Below are 21,988 nucleotides of genomic sequence, written 5' to 3'. Positions count from 1 at the left end.
AACCCACTGCTACTCAGAGATATTAACACATGTTGATTTCACTCAGCAACCACCTGTGGCGATTACAAAAAACAGTGTTATGATCTGATAAAATCACAGAACGAATGTGTGACATAATATAGCAAAATAAAGGAGCAAAACATAATTAAACCTATTTTTATTTAACGAAAATCTAGAAAGTGTTTTTCCTATCATCATCTTTTCTTCCTGTATGTCCCACCTCAGTATTAATGCAGTAGCCTTCGTAGGTGGAGCTTTTTTGCAACTAGAAACGATGTTATGCACCTGTGTAATCCTTTTCAAAATTTGTGGAGATTTCATAGAAAGCCCAATAGTATTTTTTTGGATAGGATCGGTGGTAGAGAAGACATGGAGGAACTATGGTGGAAGAAGACTTATGCCCTTCCCTTGTCCCTGCCCACAAGCAGAAACTAATAAAGTTGCTAAATTTACAGCGCTCTTCCATAAACTACTTTTACACAGAACTCTTCTCACAGTTAATATTACGCAGTATTACTCAATCACGTGTTACTACTTTTATTAATCCTAGGCGGATGGAAAATACCTGTATGTCCTAGTGGGATTCAACTTGTGAAACACTGATCTCTTAGAGAAATAACTCAGGCCAATAGGCTGTTGACTGATAGCCTGACAGAGATGCCCCAAGCTCCCCTTACTTCTCCATACAACCCCACTATGTCGAGCGATGTATAACTACAATAGCTCTTATTCAGTTTCTTAAACAAAAGTTTATTTATTTTTCAGGGGGCTCCAGGTTCTGCAGGGCCTATTGGCTACCCCGGTCCTCGTGGTGTTAAGGTAAGTGTTGCCAAGTTCCTTGTCTTACTTCTTTGCCAACTTAACTTTGAGTGTTCATTTTCTTTTTCAAGTAAAATTTACCATGACATCTTAGGACATTTCAGAGTACATAGTCTGTTTGTGATTCGGAATATCAGAATATGTGGGATTCGATCCTTTCCATGTGATTCACCCAAACAGAAATTTTGGGCCTCATCATGAGTTTGGAGGGTGGCCTCTGCCGCCTGCCAAACTCTTTGGGCCAGAAGACCACCACTCTGGTTTTCTGCCCGCTGGCCCAGCGGGAAACTCACCACATCATTGACGCTGGCTCGTAATCGAGGCCCAAGCAGATTAGGACCACTGGCAACTTCAGGCCGTCGGCCAGGCTAAAAGTGGCGGTCTCGGCGCTCTGACCATGACACTTTCACTACGGTCGTAATGTGGAGGTCGAACCACCATTTTGGTGGTGGTCCAGCCACCACCGCGAGTGTAGCAGTCTTAAGATCGCCATACTCGTAATGAGCGTCTTTGCCTTTAAAATGGGATTTTCAGCTGAGCAAGCCTGGCTAATAAGTTTGTGGGCAGTCCATGATTGGCCAACTTGCAAAGGTTGGAGGATACAAACACACTTCAAGCACATATTAACACCAGTTTTGCAGGTAGCTCTTTTGCCTGAATACTCTTGTACATATATTTATGAAGAGGTCAGGGATACATGTGTGTTCATTGTGGAAGTGGAAAGGGAACACCCTCACACTGTTGTGGTGTTGTGGAAGGAATTCGTTCACTGAAAAAATGTTTTATTTCCACAACGAAACTATAAAGGTGCAAAGTCTAAACCTACTTTCATGTTACACATATGAATGCATGAGTTCCTGAGCAGTGCTTAAGGATTTATTTACAAATTCCAGAAACGTAAGAAATCTGATACAAATGTAGGTGTAGGCATAAGCCTACATGAGTAAATTTTCAATTTTTATTCAGGTCTTACATATCTATTGTGAGTAGAAGGTCCTAAATTAAAGTGTATGCACACACACACACACACAAGAAAATCAGCCAACCACGGACAAGCTCAAGAATATTGTATGTTGTTTTTCTGTGTTTCTTGGCATCCAGGATATCAATGATCTTTTTAAAGCTTGAAATTATCTATTCTTTGCTAATGCTGAAAAATGGTGCACACATATTAACACAAGGCCCTGGTTGGTACCACTCTAAAGAGATGATCCATCAAAAAAAGACGTGAATGATCGTTGCCGCATAGAAATGTGGACAACACAGATCCTCGCTGTTTAAAGTTCTGCCTTATGGGCATACTGGGGTAAAGTGGGTTGGGACAGAGAGCCACAGCTAAAAATGCAATTACATTTTTTAAGGTCTGAGGAGGTTGGTACATTTCTTTACATAGTGCTACTCAAGAATAATGATAAAAATAATGCCAAAATATACTTTGAGCCTATATCATCAGGAGGCAGATGATTTAAGTCTAATCTTCCAGTCACACATAGAATATTGCAGGTAAAGCAGTAAAGCATAAACCCTATGAACTATTCCCTCCATTTTAAATTTGGTAATACAAACTTGAGCAATATATGTTATACATTTTGTTGTCTCGACCTATCATCCAGGTAGTTCATAGGGTACTTAATCTTCCCTAAGTTAATAGACATTTAACTCTATGAATTCAAGTGAACTTCAGCCCCTGAATCCTTAAACACAGCAGCATATATAGTGCTTGTCTTCAATATGATATTAGATTTTGCTAGTATACTCTTGCAGGTTATAAAGTTGTCTAAAAGGTACTAGAGATGATTACGATTATTTATGAAAATTAAAATAGTTTGCAATCAATATATGGTAATTCCAGCATGTAATAAATGGTTCAGGAGTAATCACCAACAATTGCAATGATGCATAGAAATCCTGCGTGATACTCTGACAGACTTGTTAACAGTGATCAAACTACCTGTCTATGTAAATGTTGTTTTCTTGAAATCTCATAATCTGCTCTGATCTTCTCTTTACTTAGGGTGCCTTTGGAGTGAGGGGGATAAAGGGCAGCAAAGGAGAAAAGGTAAGAATATGAGATACAGTGTTTTCTTAGCCATTGAGACTTTTGGCCAAATAAGCTTGTCTCTGTAGGGTGGGATGTGGTCGTCATTTCTGTGTAGTTTTCCAGTATCCTTTTAGATAGCGTGACCTTGGACAAGAGAGATGTCCTGTAATCCCCATAATCCACTGCATTCACAGTAGTGCATTTCCTCTGATTGGACACAGGTATGTGTAATGCCATAATCTTGTCTAAGACAATAACCTGGTTGCCGAAACCAGAGAGGGAGGAACTCATTGTTACTGTGTGGGAGAATAATTTGTGAGAGAACTATTAAATCTACTCATGTTCTGACTGGCTGTCTACCATATCACTGGGTCATCATGTGTACAGTGAACATGAGAAGTCTAGTTTGGGTTTACCAGGATAATTAGAAGCCACTGGGCACCAACTACATCAGTGGCGGCAATATACTTCTTGAGCCTGAAACTGTGAACCATGTACCACATTTAGCACAACTAAAATTTAAGGATAGTTTGGCAGAGAAGTCCAAGACTGACTAATGGAGGTGCTTTGGACTAGAAAACCAGAACTCAGCAGCACACACAAGAACACTCAAAATGGCAGTGTTCAGACAATGATTTTACTTTGAACTGCAAAGGTACGGTAAGCACACAACGCTAAACACTGCATACAAAATCAAAAATATAATGAACATTTTACTGTTGACAAAATAAATAGATATCCTTGAAAGGTAGTCACAGATTAATGCATTTTAAATTTCTTTGAAGGTACAATGACACCATATGCAATAAAAGGTGTCTAAGTAAGGCATTGGAATGCACAGACTTCATGCACTTGGACTGGGACGCATGGCAGTCCAAGAATATTGGCTTGAAATAACATGAATACTGTTTCAAATGTTTGACACTGAGATAACGCTAATTTCATTGGAGGCTGTTCTGGGGTCTGTTAAAATCTTCCCAAAATCTGATCACAAAGAGAAACAAAGCCATAAATTAGGGTAGGAAACCTGTCCCGAAGAGTATGAACTAGATAAAGGATTTTACCTTTTGTACAAGCTGAAGTACTTATGTCATTTCCTCTACACCCCTTGTAACTCAAAACACACATGGGCCTATTCAGGTCCTCCTTTAGCGAGAGGGCAATCACAGCAGGTGATAACACTCAACGAATAGATTTAAATATGCAGTTAACATAGTAACCTAATCTGTGACATGATCACAATAGGTTATGCTCATTCTTCATCTGTAATTGAAGTAATTTATTTTGTCATTCTGGAATTATTGCTTGTGGATTCTGGAGACGTACTACATCTTGATGTCGATGTAGAAAGTACATTGTCTATGTTGCTAGTGCAAATGAGTTTGTAATGTTGTATATCATTGAAAGTGATAAGTAAAACTTTAAAATAAAATTACAAATATGTGCAAAATTACTGTAGGCAACATATTTTCAGAGCATTTCTTAAGGGCGGCACAAGATTTACCAGATTGACAATCAGCCATGCTAAAGATTTATCTGAGGAGGTAACTAGCCTCCAAAACCTTGACTGTTTTAGCAATCTCAAGTTTCCAAGCAAAAAACAACTTTAACAACTTTAACAAAACAAGACACAATGTTTTACTAAAGACTTAGGGCCAGATGTAGGTAGAAACCAATTTGCGAGTTGCAAATTGCGAGTCCTTCCGACTCGCAATTTGCAACTCGCAAGTTGGTATGCAGAAAGGTGTCTCAGACACCTTCTGCGACTCGCTATGGGGTTGCAAAGACCCACCTCATAAATATTTATGAGGTGGGTCACAGTTTGCGACCCCATAGCGAGTCTAGGCACTCACGGGGATGGTGGCCTGCTAGAGACAGCAGACCACCATGTCCGTGACTGCTTTTAAATAAAGCAGTTTTTTTTTCTCTTTGCAGCCCGTTTTCCTTTAAGGAAAACGAGCTGCAAATAGAAAAAAATACCGAAACCTTTTTGTTTCGTTTTTTTTCAGAGTAGGCAGTGGTCCATAGGACCACTGCCTGCTCTGAAAAAACATTATTGTGAGCATTCACAAAGGCGAAGGGGTCCCATGGGGACCCCTTCCTGTTTGCGAATGAGTTACCATCCACTTGGAGTGGATGGTAACTGCGGGTTGATTTGCGACCGCTTTCGCGGTCACAAATCAACCCTACATCGCGGTGCGACTCGCAAATAGGTAGGGAACGCCCCTCCCTATTTGCGAGTCTGAAACACATTTTGCGAGTCGGTACCGACTCGCAATATGTGTTTCAGCATCGCATGAGGGCATTAGCGCCTCGCAAACGGCGTTTTTCGCTGTTTGCGAGGTGCTAATGCCTTCCCACATCTGGCCCTTAGTGCCTTTAACATATGCTTTTTACTAACAAAAGTACAGGCCTACAGGTTTGTTATGCTCTTCACATGACAATGCACAGTGCATGCCCAAAGTTTTGAGTGAAACCCTTTATAATTCTTAAAAACAAGCTTTTTCATTACATTAGGTCCTTTCTCTGGGAGCTGAATCGCACACAAGCAGACCTAAATATAACAATAAAATTACTTGGCATACCAATGGGAAGACCTAAATGTTAACATAGCACATGGTCTTACCCTAGAGAGGCAATTTTGATCATAGTTCATTTTCACAGCTTGCGATCATAGTTGTTTATTTTGGTTAAGTGGCAACGAAAAGGACATTTATTTTATTATAACTTTCATGTACTTTAGCCACACTAACAGCTGTTCTATGTGGAGTTTAAGCTTTCCACTGGTGCTTCTGACTTTGAGAGTAATTCAGCAATCTCCTTGGACTGCCAGTTCTTCGGCTTGGGGCTAAACTGCTTGGCACACCGCTAGTCCCTCTCCTTAATACATATGAATTGGTAAGAGGATTGGGTATGGGCTGTTGCAAGAGTGAAGGGTCACAATGGAAAGGGCATTGAGACTTGCCCAATGGGAGCAGCCTCTTCTAACCTTACTTGAGCCCTCTGGTGTCTCACCAAACTTTATTGAGGGCTGAGCTTTGGATTGTGCTATGGTTCTCTGGAGAACCTTCTCCACCAGGGATACCTTTTACATTAAAGTCACAAAATGGCTTGTGATTTTCTGGTGTGATCTGCTTCAAGGGTGCTAACTCAAAAGCGTGTGGTTCTCCATAATTATTTTTTGCAACTGGCTGGTAACATCATGCCCCGGCCATATGCTGATGATGTAGAAAGCTGCATTTGTAATATTTGATGTATGTCAGTACTGTAGCTTATCATTCTTTCTTCTTTTAAGGCCCCTTCTAAGTTCAATCTACCTCTGCAGAGGCCTTTGGGTGGTGGTACAGAATTCTGAAATGTGTGAGACCCCCACCAAATATAGAGATGCCTCATTATCTCACCGACAAGTCAGCACTAAGAGGAATCAGCCCACTGTCTATCCTACTTCTACTGGGTAGGATACACTAGGCTGGGAGTGATTCAACATAGTGAATCCACTAAAATCAGATCAACTTTCTTTGCATGTCTCAGCCAACAGAGGAACTTTCATTCTCTCTCTGAACTTCAAAGGGGGCTCCTGCTGAATACTGGTGACAGGTGTGTGACCTCTTCTTATTGTTCAGGTCAGAAGCTTACCCTGCCCTACGTAACAGGGAGGTGCTAACAACAGCTACTAGATTTCATAATCCCTCACCTTTCCAGCAACAAGGAGACTTGTGCCACAACAGAGATCAAAAGTTAGAGGTCTGAAAGGATAAAACTGGGATTTTCACTATTGAACCCACTTCACTAGAGTCATCTTTTAAACCATTCCACTCTGCAATTTTAGTCTAATCTGTGTTCACAATTACAGCCACTGTGATGCAGGTATCAGCGACTAGAGATGTGGTATGCTAGTGAGATAGAACCACGCATTTACTTCAGCTGTAGAGAAACACAGCTTTCCGAACAGGATCCTGAGAGGGCAAAGGCATAGGAGGAAGAACCAGATGCACATGTAGGCTTGAATCTATACCTTCCTCCATCCTACCATCCCTCTAAAGGCAACAGTTTATTAAGACATTTCCTCTGTACTGTACAGTCTAGTCAACTGTTATGTCAGTATATATGGGAATTTAGTATGGTGCTGTAATTAATTTGAAAGACCAAGTTAAAATATATGATATTCAAAATATACCTCCAACTCACCAGGTTTCCGCCATCCTTATCTTCTCAATAGTTGATAAATACACCTTCCAAGTTAGAGATCAAAGTGAACTTTGTTATTTACATTATTGAAACATTTATGGGACATTCATAATATATCTAAAAAACTGGCAAGTAACTTATGCTTTCCTTTCTTAGATAACAAACCCAGCTTTTTAAAACTTCTAAATTACTTGCCCACCCTCTTTTTTTAAAATTGCTGAATTAAGGTGTACCTTTCACAGTGTTTTAAGAACAGCTAAATATGTGTCCATGTTTGAAAATGTTTAATAACCGTCACAAATAAAAAAAACAACTGTATGAAAATTGTGAAAAACACTTGAATACTTTTAGAAATGACATTATCAACGAAACACTGCATGTTGACTTTTAACAACCCAAATACACATATTACTCAGAAAATCACTGAATTATCAAATAATAACTTAGTTATTAGAACAAACTATTCCATCTTTTTGAAAACTTTTAAAATAATATTTTACATTTTGCAACAGCCAAGCTAGCTTTTGTTAATGTCGTACATGTTATCAGAGGCACTCACAACTTTGAAAAATGAAAAGTGAGTCAGCCATTTAACAAACAATCTTTCAAGAGAGCAACTGTATGTAGGCTATACAGTTAACAGTATTTGAACTGTTTAATGATCAATTACAGATCTCTAAAGTAACCTGTGTATATTTCATAACAACAGTACTTAAAAACAAATCTTATTCAAAAAAGTTTAAGGTTCCAGCTAAAACCTTGTTAAAACAACTACCAAAAATGTGTTAAAAGCCCCAAGTACTCCTTTATCTTTTAAACTAACATGTAACATATTTTAAGGTAATATAGATTTTTAAACATGTCATATCCAAAATTGTAATGATTTAAACATTCATAAGTATCTTTCAAAATATTTAGCAATCACAAGGTTGTCAAACGATCACAAATAGCATTTGAAATTTTTTACAGATAATCCAAGCATTTTCAAAACTATTTGTAATGTTTTTTGCCACATTAAAAAAAAAAAATCAAATATACTAATTTATTTTAGCAGAAGGTAAGAAATATTGGATTATAATTTTAACTTTTGATTAATATCCTAGCTTAAATGCATAAGGAATTACTATGTATTTTTAAGACACAATCCCACTAATATGCATCTTAAATTAGTATTCAGCTTTACCCAGTTCATAACCATGTGAGCATTTTAAAAGCTGATAATTATTTTAAGAATGATCACAATTTATACAAATTCCCATAAAAATGTTACCATTTTAGAAAGCACCATGGCTGTTTTGGAAAACTCTCCTCAAATGTTCGTAACTATATAAATATTTTAATTTTCAATCACAACTTTTAACACACCTCTAAATAACTTGTTGATGACAACTTTAGGCATGTATTGACCATTGTTAACTAGGAATCCTTAATTACTGTTAAAGTAATGAGCATTTTTTTATTTGAGACTTGACTTCAACAATGGAACAAGCATATTGGAAAAGCTGCAATGTCCCACATATGCGGTGTTGTAAACTCCTACTCATAATTAAAATGTTGCTTTGGCTTCCTTTCTAGGGTGAAGATGGCTTCCCAGGCTTCAAAGGGGACATGGGCCCCAAGGGAGACAGAGTAAGTTGGGATTTCAATCCCCATGTCTGTGTGATTGCAAACAGACTCAAGGCTTCATTACGTGTTTGGTGGTCTAACCGCCGCGGACCCGACAGTAAAGACCACAGCATTATGAGTTGTGCGGTTTGGCTGAAGCCAAACCACAACAACGCTGCTAGTCCCGCTGGTCGAGTCAGACCGCTGCGGCTGGCAATGAGCTCCTCCGGGCCGGTGGCAGGCTTAGGACCACTGGCCGTATTCGTTGGCAGCAAACGCCCAAGCTTTTTGCAAAGTAGCCCCACCATGAAAACCCTGGCGGTAACACACCCGGTTACAGGAATCCCCATTTCGTCGCTGGCACACACACCTCCACATGTCTACACACTTGCAGATACCCCCCCACTGGTCCACACACTTGCAAACACACCCCTCACCCAATCGCACACATACATAGAGGCACCCCCACCCGACCACACGCATACATACAAAAACTCCCATTCCCTCTCACACTGACATACACACACCCCCACTTGCACTCACACATACACACCCCCTCTGCATTCATTCACACACTCACCCCTCTGCATTCATTCACACCCCATCCCCTCCACGCACGCATTCATTCACACTCCCGCTCCACGCACACATTCATTCACACACTCCCCCTCTGCATACGCATACATGCACACACTCCCCCTCAGCATACGCATACATGCACACACGCATGCACAAACATTCTGACACACACACACATGCTTACACACATACACGCACACACCACACACATGCACCTGTCACAAACACTCCCTCCCTTTTGTCGCTACACTTACCTGTCTGGGTGAGGTGGTCGTCCGGGAGGAAATGAGTGTTGGTGTTACCACTGCCAGCACCACAACAACGCCATGAAGGAACCATCATGCCGTATTACATCTCATAATACAGCGGGCGGAGTCCTTTTGGCGTGGCAGTGCAGGCGGTGGAATCGCCTCTCACTAGCCGTCGGTCAGCCCAATGGTGTCGGATTTCCGCCTTTAAATGGGCAGAAATCCTTGGGTGACTCCAAATACGGCTGTCTTTGGGCACCTGCGCCAACGTGGTTCTTTCAAAAAGACCGCCGAAGTCATAATGAGAGCTTCAGTGTCTCACACATGGCTATCCACATGGAAGTCAGACAGCACACTCCTGTTTAAAACATCACAGATCCCTTGGTAATGCAAGAGTGTGGTTCATTTCTCTGTTGTTCTCAAGAAACAAAGGGCCATATTATGAGTCTGGCGGTCTCAAGACTGCCAGACTCGTGATGGTGGTGGGACCACAGCGGCTGTGGCTGTCCGACCGCCACATTATGACTCTGATGGTCAGACCGCTAAAAGACCGCCGTCTCTGCCAGGTTCTTTGATCCTGACAGTATGACGGGAGTCGTGGTTGTAATCAGCCATGCCAGCGCTGAAGTTAGTGCTGCAGTGCTGAGCACAACCGTGTTCTCCCCCAGCCTTTTCATGGCAGTTCAACTGCCATGAAAAGGCTGTCGGAGAACAATTGCAGGGGACCCCTCCCCAGCACCATAGGAATGGCCACTGTCTGCTCTTCAGACATTGCACACTTCGAGAGTGCTAGTGAGGCCCCCGGTGCAACGACATTGGACTTTGCTGCATGTAGAGCTGAGTCCAGTGCCGCCACACGTTTTCTACTGGACTGACTGGCGGAAGCATTGGTTCCCACTGGTCAGCCCAGTGGAAAACTCATAATGCGGGCCGGTGGGGAGACCACCAGTGCCATGGCGGTCTCCTCATCAGGAGTTGTGCGGTCGCAAAATACAGCATACAGTTCTGATGAAATGTGTGCACTAAATATTAGAACATTGGAATGTTGCAAGCTGCATTGGAGACAATGGAGTGCTCAGGGCTTTTACTGGCTGGTAAAATCCCAGAGCGTCAACATTCCAATGTTCTTTAATCACAACAACAGCTCTGAACAAAGGCCTCACAGAGCCCGAGGGGATTGCAATCCCCTCAGGCTCCGTGAGGACTTTAGAACATTCTGCCTTCTAGTGGCAGAATGTTCTAATAGCTTTACTAGCAATTAACATCCTGCTCCCTTGTTAAAGGACCTCACCTTTGGCTTGAGCCTTTAACATTGGAGTGGGCCTTTACGGGCCAGTATAGCCCACTACGGAGGGCTCTAAGGCTATATTGAGCACAAATTAAAGCACACTAAACCAATGTAATATGCCCGTTTCCATGCTTTATGTAGGTCTCCAGTTCTCTTTCCTAGCACTTACATATGATTATATCTTTGGCCTGTTAAAGGTCCTGCTGCAAATTCTGGACAAGTGCTACTATGGGAACTCTATGAGGCTGGTGACGAAAACCTATTCTGCTATTTTTGTCTCCCCTACAGGGTGACCCTGGGCCTTTAGGAAGTCGAGGTGAAGATGGGCCTGAAGGACTGAAGGGACAGTCGGGGCCACAGGGTGAAGGGGGCTCTCAAGGGATCACTGGGGAGAAGGTGAGTGCTTCCCTGTTTTCTACCTTATGTAACATTTGCATATTTTTGTTTGCTCTGTTATATTTTGTGTTCTTATGTCCAACATTACACGTCACCCAATATTTCTGTAATCCATGTGTTGTGTTGCATTGCATCATATGGTCTTACAGATACCATAGAAAACCAAAACTAGATGAAAATGAAATGTGTTCAATGTTCTTAAGTTGTTTTAACATACAAACCTGTGTGGGTTTTCTTTCCCCTGTTTATTATTAGTGATCATACATACAGCTCACCCCACAATCTAATTGTTGTTAACTCACTTTGAGAAAGTTGTTATTATTTACTAAATGACTGCTAAACATTCTGTTGCGCTCACAAGCATAAAAAGGTGCACCAACCATTTCAGTATGAAATCTGTGAACCTTAAGGTAGGCTTTAGGAGGAGTTCGTGTTTGATGCAAAGGCTACTATGGCTATTTTTATAGTATGGGCTTTGTGTCAAAAACTGTAAGTGCTTGCGAAGGTCTGCCCAAGTAACACCCAAGAAATGCCCCAAAGTGGCACAAAGCAGCTCAAAGTTCTATAAGAATGGAGGAAAGGGCATCTCTCTAGTGTAAAAACCTTTTACATTGCAAAGAAAAAACCTTGTAAGACTTGCGTCAATTTGTGTGACTTTGCATCAGAGCAGAGTATTTTTAAATCTGGGCTCCTGTTTCATTGGCTGTGGATGCCCCTATGTTCTCCATTAAGCAGTACGCTTTGCAGGAGTTTGTTTTTTAAGATTTCAAGGTTCATTTTGATGGCATTACTTTTTTTTCTTATTGCAGGGAAGTCTCGGTGTTCCAGGACTTCCAGGATATCCAGGACGTGTGGGACCAAAGGTGAGCACAAGGAAAAGTTGAGATGAAATGTAAACAATCAAAGGCCCACAAAGCACACTCACTTAGAGTGATGATGGGATTCAATGAGGAGAAAATAAGTATATTTCACTTTTAAACATCCAGCAATTTGTCTGCAATCCAGAAACCCTGGTGGCAAAATCATCAACTACCTGCTTATCTATACAGCTTTTTGACAAAAGGCAAATTAACTATTTAACTATAAAAGTACAGAAAAATCTCTACTTTCGTTTTTTGTTTTGTTTTCCACAACATTGTGTCATCCCATAAAAACTATTGTGATTTCCATGACTCTCTAACAGGATTGAAATTTAACAACAGAATTTGGGGACAGTGTGGATTGTAAATATTGACTTCAAAATATGGCATGGGCAGCAAAAAAACGATGGATTTAGGCCCAGATGCTTTGTCGCCCTAAGTGGGAAGGGTATGCCCAGACGTGGGTCCCGTGCTTCCCATGCCACTGGATTCAAGCTAGCCTGGCTGATGAGGGGTGAAACCCCGAAACCGGTCCCAGGATGCTTGTTTCCAGTCCAGGGAAGACCTGGCCTAGCAGTTCGGGCTGGACTGTTCCCATGGGGAACAGGATCAAGACTGATTTGCATATGGCTGGGTCCAAACTGGAATGGCATGGGCAGCAAAAAAACGATGGATTTAGGCCCAGATCACTGTACTGGGGGTGAATGTTTGACAATGTTCAGCATTCCGTCCATCACTTGTTGTTTTTTTCAAAATATCGTAGGGCATGAATATTGAAGACAGAATAATAAGGGGCAAAATATCGAAAGGTAAGTATGAATATATTTTCTATACTTAACTCCACATATATGTATCTTGATGATATATATCTCTATAGTTAAGGTATATAGATGTGGAGTTAAGAATAGTAATTTGTTACTTTCCCATACGCACTTACCTTTCAATATTTTGTCCCTCAATATTTTGTCTAGGAATTAGTGTACCACAATATTCTTGTACTCAAAATTCCAGAGTGCAATTTCTGGGGACTTCTGGGTGCTTTGCCTGCAACCACTTAACATGGTGCAGTATTTTCGGCACCTAGAACCAAAAGACCTGTACCAAATTGCTTTGGGTACAAATAGGCAGTGGACTGAGTATAAATGAAACTGCCTGCATTAAACAGCAGTCATGTAGTAGGAACACTGTTTATAAATACTAGATTATAGTATTACGTCCAGTTCACCCTATGACCCTGCTTCTCCAAACTAAATGCCTCAGATTCTAAAGATAAGAACAGGAGTTTTAGCTTTTTCCATCTTGGCTGTAATAATGTGGATCCAGTTTCCCTATTAATGACAGCCACGGTGAATCTTTTGATTATCCAAAGACTTTGCAAATCTGGTTGTTGTCATGACACCTTAGGAACCTTGATTCACAAAGCCTTTGCCTTGATTAGGTGTGACTTACTTTAGGCTTACTTGTGGAATTCAGGAGTACTGCAAGACTAGATCACAGCCAGATCTTTGTGCATTGGGGCCTTATACTCTGTAAAATGCATCCCAACATCCATAGCTAAAGTAAGTTTATGTTTACATTTCTAAAAACTAATGGCATTTTAAGAGATTAGAATATGTGTCCTCTCTATTATATCAACGTGCAGGCTACTCTAAAAGATTACACTTCAAGCCTGTCCACTTCACTATTAAAGAATCAGTCTGCAACATTTGGTATTTGTCAAATATGAAACCGCCACAAGAGTCTCATGCATACTCCCTTTGAGGTCTTCCAAAGCATGGGTCACCAGAACAGGCTCCCCAGTAATATCTTCAGAGACTGAAAAAGAATATGCTAATGTAAGAAACTAAAGTGTGCTACTTTGTGATTCTGGCAAACCCCATAACACCAGAGACTCAAGCACACTACCTGAGTAATCTGCCAAATCGCATGTCATCATGTGAGGCTCAGACATGCTATTATAAGGGTCTGCCAAATCATGGACCACCTGGCAATGGTGATTGGATCATTTGGTCTGATTTTAATGACCTATGTAGATGACACAAAGATTGACAATACTTATGATCTCAGTTAAGCGAACTTCCAAACCTGCCTGGCTACTGCATCCACCTAGGTGTGTGTGAATAAACTAAAATTCAATACAGATAAGATGAAAGTCTTAGTAGCCAAAGGTAATGCTTCCTCTTGGTCCAACGAGTGGTGGAAAAATAACCTGGTTCCACTCCTAGTACCAGCTTCTTCTACATGCAACCTGAACATTGTTCGAGACAAACCTAGATAAAGCACTTCGTTTCCTTATTGCACAAGACAAAAAAGTTGATTTTGTCTAAATTGATAGAAAGGTCTTTCCTCATCTAAAATAATCAACCAGACACTAATTCTTTCCAGTCTGATTTGTGGCAACAAGTTGTAATTCCAAAATATGTATTATTGCCACTGTAAACTGTACAAAACATTGTGACTCATTTGGCACCTTCCCCATCGTTCCCGTATGACTCCTCATTTAGCCTTCATTCACTGACTTCCAATCGCTGAAAGATGCATTTTCAAAAGCTGATGTCTCTTTAATTAGGCCATCTAAAAATACATTCTCTCTCTTTCTACATTCTAAGTTTCACATCTGCTGTTCCAAAGGAGTCTGCAATCCACCTGTAACAGGGTTCCAGTAATTCCATGTATCCGCAGAAGTTCTGTATGGCACCACTCCTTTTTGCAGTTGATGGCCAAGCAATGGAACACCTGAATTTTCAATAAACATTTGCTTGAATATCACTTCTACCTCTACAAACACTTAAATCCTGTCTTTTTTCCAACTAAAACGCTATTCCTTTTGCTTCAGCTAACCAAGGGCTGGGCTACCTATGCTTCTGCTAATCTAGTGCTAAGAAACCCTTAAAGCAGGCTGCAAAAAAGCACAAAATAAATCAAATGACTCAAATTGAATGAGGTGCAAGCATCCTACTGTTAGAGTCTGCCACACAAGTCTCAACAAAATTGCCTGTACGATCTATCCAAATCCACCCTTCAGCAATGGAAGCTCAAAATCCATGCCACTAGGTAAGGCTGTCTTTAGAGTCTGCCAAATCCCAAGTGACTAGAACTACCTATGACTCAAACATGCAACTTTCAACCTCACTATGTGAGTTTGAGCCAGCCACATTAGGAGATTACCAAAGCAATCTCCTAATGTCCCATTGCACACTCATTGACCCACTACGCCAGATGGGGATCATTCACAAGGCACTTAGGTGGATGGCAACCTTGCTCATCGGACGCACCCAGCGAGTTCGCCTCCCCCCATTCACCTCACAAGCCAAGCACACCATATGCAGCGCTCCCCAAGGATCCTAACTCAGCCCAACCCCCTTCAAGAATTACATGACACCACTAGCAGACTTCGTGAGAGCCTTGACATCAACATTGTCTCCTACGTCGACGACATGCAACTCATCTTCTCAGTCTCAACAGAGCCCACCCGAATGAGGATACATTTCCACAGCTGTATGAAGAGGGCCTCCACCTGGATGAGGACAACTGCCCGAATATCAATATGGACAAAACAGAGGTGCTGATCTTTGGCAGAGACTCAATGCTCTGGAACAACTCCTGGTGGCCAGGGGAATTCAGACTGGCCCGACTCCTAAGGATCACACCCAGATCCTCAGCATAATCCTCATCAATGAACTCTCCATGAGACAACTGGTCAATGTAATCTCCTCAGCATGCTTCCACAAGCTCCGCATGATCTGGAAGATTTTCAAATGGCTCCCCCTTGACACAAGAAAGACACTGACACAGGCCCTCATCACCAGCTGTCTAGACTACAGCAACACACTCTACACGGACACCACCACCGAACCCTGCAGCGACTCCAAACCATCCAGAACGCAGCTGTCAGAGTGATCCTCAACCTGCCAAAGAGAACCCACATCACCCAGCACCTGAAGGGCCTCCACTGTCTCCTGATCCAAAAGAGATGTATTTTCAAGCTCCAAACCCATGCCTACAAAGCCCTCCACAATCTCGGACCCATCGACCTTAACCACTTCCTTCACCTCCACCAACTACCCAGGAACCTCTGCTACGCACACCTCAACCTCGCAAAAATACCACACATATGCCGCTGCCACACAGGAGGATGCTCCTTCTCCCATCTCGCCACCATGGCCTGGAACACTCTCCCCCTCCACCTCCACACCGCACCATCACTGACCCACTTCAGAAAGGGGCTGAAAACCTGGCTTTTTGAATAACACCTGAAGCAAGTGCCTGGATACCCTCTCCGGTGAGAAGCTGCGCTAACCAAACACTTCCTGATTGATTGAATAACATAGAACTCTCTTTTGCTTTCTTCTTTAAACAAACTCTCTCCTTTTATTACACAGATTTGGGTGCCACAATTGTTGTCAGATAGGCAAGGATAGCTTGTGAGAGGAAGAAAATCTTGTTCTCCTGTGTAATACAAACTGTACATTTCAACTGCCGTAAGTCCATATCTGTGGACCACAGTAAACAAACTTTATAGGAAAATGTGTTGCATCCTAATTAGCACACGTTTTCACCCTACACACAGAAAGCAAAGTGATTCTTCTCATACTTGTCATGTATTTATGCTCCATTGTGGTGTAATGTTGCTCAAGCAAAATTATTTGTCAATACCACCAGAAAACTGCTGATGTTAATTGTGTTCAGAAAGTATGCAGAAATGTGTGGGTGTGGGCTGGGTCAGCAACATTCTCCCTATAACTCTACCATACAATAACATATTTATTACTGCATGGGTGTACCTCTGGATGTAGCTCATACCTTTAAATGAGGCGGCTAATATCATGTCATACAAGACAATGGATGTTTGATACCTTCTTTGGGTGTAGAAAGTCTCAACAACAACAAAAAATGTTTAAGGGATTGGAAGCAGCAGCAAAGATGCGTGTAGATTTCCTAACAGTCTTTGTGTTTTAAGGGAGTTTATAATTACTTGCTATGCCTTGCTTGAAAACATCTTTTTAAGACTGTAGTGAACAAAATGAGAAAAAAAACACCGCTGTATGTTTTTTATTTCTATAGGGTAAGTACCAGATTTGACTCTTACCCTGACTTTCTAGGCGAAATCCATGACAGGAATCATTCTAGATAGAAAGGTGACTTGTTTTAGTTGCATCTTTTACTGGAAGGGAACAGTAAATATTATGTTTTTGAATTCTTATCAAAAGGCTGGTAAAATTAGGTTTTCTGTTATAAAACAAAGTTGCTATTTCAGTGACCAACTCTTTAGCTAAACCACACATGGACAAGTGAACACATCATTAACTTTGTCATTATTAGGCTTCCCTGTTTTTATGGTATTTGGTTTCTAGACATATCCATATACATTTTTACCTGTGTATTTCTTTTACTCCTACAGTCATTATTTTTTGTGTGTTTTTTACACTCTGTAAAAGATTTTGGGCCAGATGTACAAAGCACTTTACCGGTTGCCGTTTGCGACTGGTAAAAGGTTTTTTGCCAGGAACAAAAGGCAAAATGTGACTCGGTAACTTATTACCGAATCGCATTTTGCTTTTGCAGTTCATTACCGAATCACACTGGTATGGATGAATGTTTTGAAACCAGAAAGCAGTTGCAAAACATTCATACATTACCATCTCCATAGAAGAATCGGTCACCCATTGGCAAAGGGGAAGAGTTCCCCAAGGGACCACTCCCCTTACTGAATAGGGGCACCCCCATTTTTTAAGAGCAGGCATTGGTCCTACCCATCAGTGCCTACTCTTTAAACATTAAAAAAAACTTTTCATTTTTGTTTTTGTAATACATCCTGTTTGGCAAATGGGATATTCCATCAAAACATGACACATATCCAGTCCACCGTATTATAAGTGCTATGGGCTAAAATGCACTTGTAATATGGCGGGCAGGACATCCGTCACATTTGTGATGGACAATCCCATCCACCAAACTTTAAATAAGGCCCTTAATGTTTCCAACACCACTTCCTATTGAAACCCATTATACGCCCCTATCCCTTCTTTAAGAATAAACCTCTCTGGAACCTTTGCTCTGCATCTCACTACCAAAGACCAATATTCAGGTCTTGCCAAGGATTACTCAGTGGGAGCATTCAACTACTGCACTGTTTAGCATTATCTTATTTGCCGTTATTTGAGTTACCGAATATTTAGGCCTTACACCTGCCAAAGTGGACTGTTGTCACAACTACTAATTACCTTAAGATTAGTCCATAACCCTAACCCCCAGCAAGAATATTTGTAAATTGTTGATCGCAACATAGCTCCTACGTTGAAAACATTCTCTAGGAACACAATATTTCCCTATCCTGCTCCTCAATGTACCTAAAGCCAACCCTTACACTTGTCAGTACACGTTTTTATCCTTACTCAAACCTACTCCATTTCCCTAACTCTTAACCTAAACCAATTCCTTGTGACCCTTGTTGTGTACTCTTCTGTCAGCTCTAACCCTCCGTCCCTTTGCCTTGTCCCTCATATCACGGCCAAGTAATGTTAACACGATTTTGACGGCTAGAGATTTATTTAACATAATTTAAAGCATAAGATTAACATTTCCAATAATCTTTTTTTTTTTTTCACAGGGCTCCACCGGTTTTGCAGGATCGCTTGGGTTGATGGGAGAAAAAGGCAAACGGGTGAGTGATAAACATTTTCGTATAAGATATGCCACTTATTGGCATCGCCAGGGTCTTGACAGGAAGGCAGGTCGGCTTGAAAGACGACCCAAGATATCAAAACGATTTCCTTCATGCACAAGGTTGAAAAAGCAAGTAAAATGTTAAAGTCAAGCAAATGTCACAGACACAGAAGTGGCCGTGGACTAGATTTACCAAAGGATGTGTATACCATGTGTCACTTAAGGTGACACAGGGGCAACACAATCCTTAGGTCAGATTTACCAAGCCACACAAAATCACCTTGCATAAATCCAGAATAGCGCAAAGCAGCGAAAGTCACTGCCTTGCGTTACTTTGCGCCAGGAAAGTGTTTACATGGATGGAGTGTTGGTGTTCCCATGCATCCACCAATGCTTTTTGATGCATTCCCAGATTTTGTTTTGATAAAGAACTTTATTGGTTTTTCCAAAACAATAAAATTAAAATAAACACAACATGATACCAAATGGTACCAAGAGACAGTCACCTCCCATGCCCCAAACAAGCTACCATAAAAAACTTTACATCCAATGTACAGATGCACAGACATATTCTAAAAGAGAAAAGAAGAGAGGAAAAGGGAGAAAAGAAGAAGACCCCCCACGAGTTGCTACTAGGGGTGGGCTCCCCACGACGGGCTGTGCAGCTCATGAGCGAATTAAGTACACCACGTGGCCTCCCATTTGCCCCACACTTTGTTGTATTTGTTTGGGCACCCCCTGGCTTCATATACAGGTTTTTCACATTGAGCACACCAGTCTACTCCTCTTCTCCGTCTGGCCAGCACCGGTGCCGCCCCTGCCTTCCAGTCCACCATTATGGGGGTCATTCGCACTCACATGGCCCCCATTCCGACATTCCCGCTGGGCCGGCGGGCGCAAACCAAGTTTGCGCCCGCCGGCCCAGCAGGAATGAGGCCGCAACACAGGAGCCGGCTCCTAATGGAGCCGGAGGTGTAGCGGCGGTGCGACGGGTGCAGTTGCACCCGTCGTGCTTTTCACTGTCTGCTATGCAGACAGTGAAAAGCTGGCCCGGGCCCTGTTAGGAGGCCCCTGCACTACCCATGCCAGTGGCATAGGAGTTTCCCATTCTTGTCCTCCCAACCGTACACCCGGGCTGCTGATGCTCACTAGAGATGCATTGCAGTCTCCAGCATTAAGTGTCTAATTTCATCTTTGACCATGGTGAGTTGCCTCGAGGTAGAAGCTGATGCGGAGACCGCAAGTCGATGTTCAAGTTGCAATGCTCTAGCCTCAAGTTCTGACACCTGCAAGTTGCGTGCACATTCTCGTATGCGGAGGAGATGTTTGGCGTGTCCCCGAAGGGTAGCTTTACATGTGATCCAGACCGTGCCGGGCGACTGCACCGACCCTAAGTTTTGCTCGAAGTATTGATTAAGGTGGTCTCTAACCGCTAGGGTGTACTCTCTGTCTTGCAGATGCCAGGCGTTCAGGCGCCATATCGGGCACTGGCATTCCCAGATTAACCAAGGGAATTAAACATGGGAATGCATAAAAATTGTAACCCTTCCCAACAGAGACACAACTGATTAATATCTTTAGTTCTCCCTGTCATTTTGTCTTTCTAAGTGTGCTGTTGCATTCTATAGCACACTTAGAAAGAAGAAAATACCTCTTAAGGATTGTTTTTGTGCACGAAGGTGTCCCTCCCTCTACCAAAGCAATCCTACCTGCAATAGTGCAAGGGTGCCTGCATTGGTGCTAGGCAGGACATAGGCCTGTATTTATACTCAGTTTGCACTGAAATAGCATCATTCTTTTAATGCTAATTCAGCACAAACTTAACTCCATATTTATATTTTGATGCTAGAACCGTCTAGTGCCAAAAAATTAGAGTTAAAGTCATTTTTTGGATGCATGAAACCACCTTGCGTCAATGAGATGCAAGGTGGGCGTTCCCATCCAAAAAATTATTCTAAGGCCCTAGCGTCTTATTTATCCTCCTGAGCAAAAATGGTGCATGGGGGGGAAGCGGTCCTAAATAATGGCTCTAAGCCTACTTAGCGCCATTATTTAATGCCTGGGTCAGGGCAGGTGTTAGGGTACCTGTGGACCCGTTTCCATGGTTAAACACCATGAAAAAAGGCCAGAGGTACCCATCCCAAACCCCAGGAATGCCCCACCAGAGGGACACCGGAGGATGGGGGACCTCATCCCAGGTAAGTAGGGTAAGTACAGGTAAGTATTTTTTAAAACATTTTTAAAGTGCCATTGGGGGCCCTGAAATGTCCCCTCCTACATGACACTGGGTGCAATGGTCATGCCCAGGGGACCCTTGTCCCCTGTGCTGGCCACCGGGGTGGTGGGCATGACTCCTCTCTTTTATAAGACAGGAGTCATGTAGTATCTATGGTTTTGGGTCAGGAACTGACGCAAGGCTGGTTAGAGGCATTTGTTTTGCCTCTAACCAGCCAAACGTCATTTTTTGGTGCAAAACCCACTTCCTCTATATCGAGATGCCAATCCAGCTAACGTCATTTTCCAAAACGTTAGCCCACACTTTGTGCTGGATTGTGCCATTTCACTCGGCGCAAGCCAGCGCTATACTTTTTCATGCAAAACTACACAAATGCAGTTTTGCGTCAAAAAAGCATAAATATGGGCCACAGTGTGCCAGCAGAGGGAGTGAACAGGAATGCTCCATATCTTGGTTGATGTGGTGCATTTCTGCTCTCTCCATTTGTTGCAGTGCATCTACATGGCTTGCTGTGCTGGGCTGTATCAAATAGTGATAAATCCCCCTCCCCCATCACTGCCGGTAAGGCACAGTTGAAAGATATTAATGTGATAAAGCTTAGAGCTCGGAGTCTTGGAGCTGCCCGGGCAGGCCAGTGTTCCTGCAGCCTCTGAAAGAGGCTAAATTACCTCACTCCTCACCATCTGTGCTGATGCACTTTTGTACTGACCTCTGAACCACAGTGGCTGGTACCTCAATCATATCAATAACTCCTGCCCTTGAAGTCTGGAAACACATGCAGCGCGTAACGGGGGCTCAGCGATGTACTGAACCGCTAATCACACACATACTTTCAGCACATGCTGTCTTTAACCCTACACTACATGCCTCATATAAATGCCCTTCTTAGCCAGTATCTGATGAAATACATTCAGCATTATCTAACACCTGACTCTTCCAATCGCTTTCTTGTGTAGGGTCGAGCAGGACAGGCTGGAATCGCTGGACAACGAGGGCCTTCGGTAAGTGTTATGGGATCAACACTGGTTTGATCTGGATACTTTTCAGATTGTCGTAGTGTTT

At 42.2% G+C, this 21,988-nt stretch overlaps 1 protein-coding gene across 2 annotated transcripts in view; it reads left to right on the top strand.

The window, feature by feature from the left end:
* Positions 1-21,988, top strand: part of COL5A3 (collagen type V alpha 3 chain) — a 546,803-nt gene that overhangs the window by 321,087 nt on the left and 203,728 nt on the right. For both annotated transcript variants that reach the window (XM_069231786.1, XM_069231785.1), the window contains 7 exons: positions 766-819; positions 2,834-2,878; positions 8,624-8,677; positions 11,057-11,164; positions 11,974-12,027; positions 18,635-18,688; positions 21,883-21,927. In XM_069231786.1, coding sequence (XP_069087887.1) covers positions 766-819; positions 2,834-2,878; positions 8,624-8,677; positions 11,057-11,164; positions 11,974-12,027; positions 18,635-18,688; positions 21,883-21,927 — 414 coding nt within the window. The remainder of the gene's footprint in view (positions 1-765; positions 820-2,833; positions 2,879-8,623; positions 8,678-11,056; positions 11,165-11,973; positions 12,028-18,634; positions 18,689-21,882; positions 21,928-21,988) is intronic.

Source organism: Pleurodeles waltl, chromosome 4_2, assembly GCF_031143425.1.
Source record: "Pleurodeles waltl isolate 20211129_DDA chromosome 4_2, aPleWal1.hap1.20221129, whole genome shotgun sequence".
Taxonomy (NCBI): Eukaryota; Metazoa; Chordata; class Amphibia; order Caudata; family Salamandridae; genus Pleurodeles; species Pleurodeles waltl.
This window is presented reverse-complemented; position numbering and strand designations above follow the sequence as displayed.